This window comes from Oncorhynchus clarkii, chromosome 31 (genome assembly GCF_045791955.1).
Source record: "Oncorhynchus clarkii lewisi isolate Uvic-CL-2024 chromosome 31, UVic_Ocla_1.0, whole genome shotgun sequence".
In the NCBI taxonomy this organism is placed as follows: domain Eukaryota; kingdom Metazoa; phylum Chordata; class Actinopteri; order Salmoniformes; family Salmonidae; genus Oncorhynchus; species Oncorhynchus clarkii.
In genome coordinates, this window is record NC_092177.1 from 15,886,506 (window position 1) to 15,890,974 (window position 4,469).

The following is a 4,469-nucleotide window of genomic DNA, read 5'->3' on the forward strand; positions in this document are numbered from 1 at the left end:
CCAACCCTACCCAACCCAACCCTACCCTACCCTACCTTACCCAACCCAACCCAACCCTACCCTACCCAACCCTACCTTACAATACCCAACCTAACTTACCCTACCCAACCCAACCCTTCCTTACCCTACCCAACCCTACCCACCCCTACCCAATTCTATCTTACCCTACCCTACCCAACCCTACCTTACCCTACCCTACCCAACCCTACCTTACCTTACCCTAACCAACCCTACCTTACCCAACCCAACTCCACCTTACCCAAACCTACCCAACCCAACCCTACCTTACACTACCCAACCCTACCTTACCCTACCCACCCCTAACCAACCTTACCGTACCCTACCCAACCCAACCTTACCCTACCCAACCCTACCCAACCCAACCCAACCCAACTCCACCTTACCCACACTACCCAACCCAACCCTACCTTACACTACCCAACCCTCCCCAACCATACCTTACCCTACCCACCCCTACCCAACCTTACCGTACCCTACCCAACCCAACCTTACCCTACCCAACCCTACCTTACCCTACCCAACTCTACCTTACCCTACCCACCCCAACCCAACCTTACCTTACCCTACCCAACCCAACCCTACCTTACCCTACCTTACACTAACCAACCCTACCCTACCCAACCCAACCCTACCCAACCCAACCATACCTTACCCAACACTACTCAACCCTACCCACCACCATCAAATGTCCACCCAAATATCCAACTGTGTGTGTGTGTGTGTGTGTGTGTGTGTGTGTGTGTGTGTGTGTGTGTGTGTGTGTGTGTGTGTGTGTGTGTGTGTGTGTGTGTGTGTGTGTGTGTGTGTGTGTGTGTGTGTGTGTGTGCATATGTATGTGTGTGCATATGTGTGTGTGTCATGCCAAGTATAGTAATAACAACATGGTATAGGTTAAGCATTCTGTAACTTAACTAGTTGTCTTGTTCTACTCACAGTACAGGAGAGTGAGAGTTTTGGCCCATCAATAGAATAGAAACCTATTGCCATTCTATACTGTTCACATCCAAGCCTCTATCCCATCCTCCAACATCCCCTCTCTCTATCTCTCACTGAGACCCTGGGTCAAAACACTCACACACAAGACAGGTCATCTGACATAGGCTACACACTCTGGTGCATCTTACCCTCTCCACCGTCCAACATGCAGGGGATTCTGGCAACTTTATAACAAGAATACCCTCTTCCCCTTCTTCTGCTTGTTCTGCAAACTACCCTGCCTGTGACACTTCCCCTCTACGTCTCTCTGCTGGCGTGCGTCTCGAGCTGTGGTCTACGTATGGTGTGTAGTACATGTGTCAGTGCTGACAAAAAAAGGGTGTTCCTCTTTTGTCAGCTTCCGGACACCGGAAGTATAAGTGACAGTGATACTGAGTTTAGCTGTGTGTGTGTGTGTGTGTGTGTGTGTGTGTGTGTGTGTGTGTGTGTGTGTGTGTGTGTGTGTGTGTGTGTGTGTGTGTGTGTGTGTGTGTGTGTGTGTGTGTGTGTGTGTGTGTGTGTGTGTGTGTGTGTGTGTGTGAGAGTGTGTGTGAGAGTGTGTGTGAGAGTGTGTGTGAGAGAGTGTGTGTGAGAGAGTGTGAGAGTGTGAGTGAGTTATATCGACCGTATGTCAGTCTCATTGGTTGTGTGTAAGTCTGGGGATGAGAGGGGTCATCATGGGATACAAACAGTAAAGCCAGAGATTATCAACTAGATTCAGCTGCGGGCCAATTTGTTCTTGAGCAGATGGTCAGGGGGCCGGAAAATAATTACAAATAGTTTGTAGACTGAAAATTGACAGCAAGAAGCCCAAACAGATGTTATATTCAACTAAAACAAAATCATTTAAAAATTTGCTTACATTTGTATACGATCCCATACAGTGCCTTCGGAAAGTACTCAGACCCCTTCAAATCTTGTTATGTTACAGTCTAATTCTAAAATTGATTAAACAATTTTTTCCCTCTACACACAATACCCCACAATGACAAAGCAAAAACAGTTTTTAAAAAAATATTTGTTAATTTATAAAAAAAAATAAAAAAAACTGAAATATCACATTTGCATAATACCCTAATAATACCCTAATAAATTTAGGAATCTATGTTTTTCAATTATTGCACCCACACTGCTTGCGCTCACCAACGAGCGTCTGCATTGCCAAGGGCTAAAATAAAAGAAATTCCTGCCTCTCCCATCTCCTCATTGGTTTATAGAAGCAGGTACCCACGTGCTATCTCCTCATTGGTTATACCCACGTGGGTGATTGAAAGACCAACTGTTTTGCCGGTTGTCATACTATAAAAGTGATGCCAATCATCATATAAGTTCAATTAAAAGCACCCTGCCAGTTGGGGAACCCTGCAGTACCCGACAATTGAAGGACACACACGAGTAAGGGGCATTATTATATTACCCCCCGGTAAGTTGGCTGAGAACACATTCTCATTTACAGCAACAACCTTGGGAATAGTTACAAGGGAGGGGACGAGCCAATTGTAAACTGGGGATGATTAGATGGCCATGGTGGTATTAAGGCCAGATTGGGAATTTAGCCACACCCTTACTCTTATGATAATGTATCTTTAGTGACGACAGAGAGTCAGGACACCCATTTAACATTCCATCTGAAAGACAGACCCACTACACAGGGCAATGTCCCCAATCACTGCCCTGTGGCATTGGGATTTATTTTTTTTGACCAGAGGAAAGGTTGCCTCCTACTGGCCCTCCAACACCACTTCCAGCAGCATCTGGTCTCCCATCCAGGGACTGATCAGGACCAACCCTGCTTAGCTTCAGAAGCAAGCCAGCAGTGGGATGCAGGGTGGTATGCTGCTTTGAAACTTGGTTGAGACATCCTTCAAAAGCTAAAGCAAGGCAGTTATACATTTCCTCTTCTCTCCTTCTCGTGTTTCCTCTGTGGTCACTGACCTCAAAATAAATAGTGTACAAGAACAGATGAGGAAAGAGGAGATGAGGAAAGAGGAGATGAGGAAAAGGAGATGAGAAAAGGGAGGGGAATTCTAAGTAACATTTGCATTATTTTTATTTTCCACCCGTCTCTGTCATTAGGCTACAAATTACGTTATACAGTAAGATTTATTTTTAGCTGTTGGCCAGTAGAGGGTGGTGAGAGAGACAGAGAAACAGTAAGCTCGATATGAACAGTTTGTTTATACTCTGCATGGTGTCGTATAACACAACAAGACAGACAGACATTCCTTTTATGGTCATGCCGTATATAGGTCATAAATCTCCCCTCCTATTTGGTACATTCCATGCGTCATTGTTTACAGCAAAATGACATATGCCAAGTTTTTCTTCCTCCGTATTCAAACTGAATAAAAGTGCTTTATATAACGAAAACGAAACTAACTACCGAGCTGAATACACACCTGAAACTAACGTTGTAGTTCTGTGGCGGTTTGACTTCGTTATCACACTCACATCATTTAATTTTAAATATCAACTCTCTCTTCACGTTTTAAAGCCATTGGTCATCTTTCCCGTTGTGGTGACTTTAATACTAGTGATATTGTTGTGCACCAAATTTAGAATATTTTCGGTGTTGCAAATCGTCAGGTGCATTCGCTGGTGCGAAGTGGGCATTATTATGTTACTAAGTAATAACATAACATTACTAGTAAAAACTTAATCATAACAACATTAATTATTAATAACATAGCGTTACTTAGTAATGTCATTACTTAGTAATAACGTAACATACTAGTAATAAGTAAGACAGCACTACTTAAAGGAATTACATCTTAGGTAACGTTACTTATAGTAATAATAAGTGGCATTTGTTATAGTACAACATATTGTGTATGTCCTGAGGCCTCGGGACTCTATATGCGACAAATCACTGTGAAATTAGAAGTATTATTGTACTGATAGAGTTTTGACTCTAACCAAGACAGGCTATGGCCTGAGGGTTGATACGTTATCGTTATCGTGATCCCATCATAATCAGGTCACAGTTAACCTGATTACCCACCCACATTTATAATTCCTCCATTTTGGGAAATAATGCTCTGGGAGTTTGTTGAAAACCGTATCTTCTTTGTGTGTGTGTGTGTGTATGTGTGTGTGTGTGTGTGTGTGACTCTACTGTACTGTACTCAGAGTGACCCCCAGAGAGCTTATAAAGAGCTTATGCTTATGCTGTACTTCTGTTGTTGAACTAACCACCCTGACCCCTGACCCTGTGGTCTTCTCAGTTTCCAGTAAGAGATCGCCCTACTGGCTGTCTGCAGGGCCTCTCCTAGGGCCTTTTTTAAACTATAGTATTAACTGATCAGAATTGTATTTATTGTGTGTAATTTAGAAATAAGTTAATATGATACAATAAACTGGTTTCTCAGTGCCATTTGTGTGTTGTGTAACTTTCCACCTCCAGATGGCAGTAAAGTCAAGTGTATCATGCTATATCAGCCTGAAGTTGCTTTGTGATCATAGCTAGACTTTAA

The 4,469-nt window shown here is 43.3% G+C and overlaps 1 protein-coding gene across 2 annotated transcripts in view; it reads right to left on the reverse strand.

Annotated features, from left to right (window-relative positions):
* LOC139390422 (fermitin family homolog 3-like) overlaps nt 1–1,304 on the reverse strand; it is a 15,628-nt gene extending 14,324 nt beyond the window's left edge. The window contains exon 1 of one of the 2 annotated variants that reach the window (XM_071137539.1): nt 1,146–1,304. Coding sequence is in view for 1 of the 2 variants with exons in the window: in XM_071137538.1 (XP_070993639.1) it covers nt 955–983 (29 nt within the window). In the remaining variant the exon portion in view is untranslated. Of the gene's footprint in view, nt 1–954; nt 987–1,145 lie in introns of those variants that run through there. The other variant, XM_071137538.1, reaches the window with a different exon arrangement.
* Between the last annotated feature and the right edge of the window lie 3,165 nt (nt 1,305–4,469).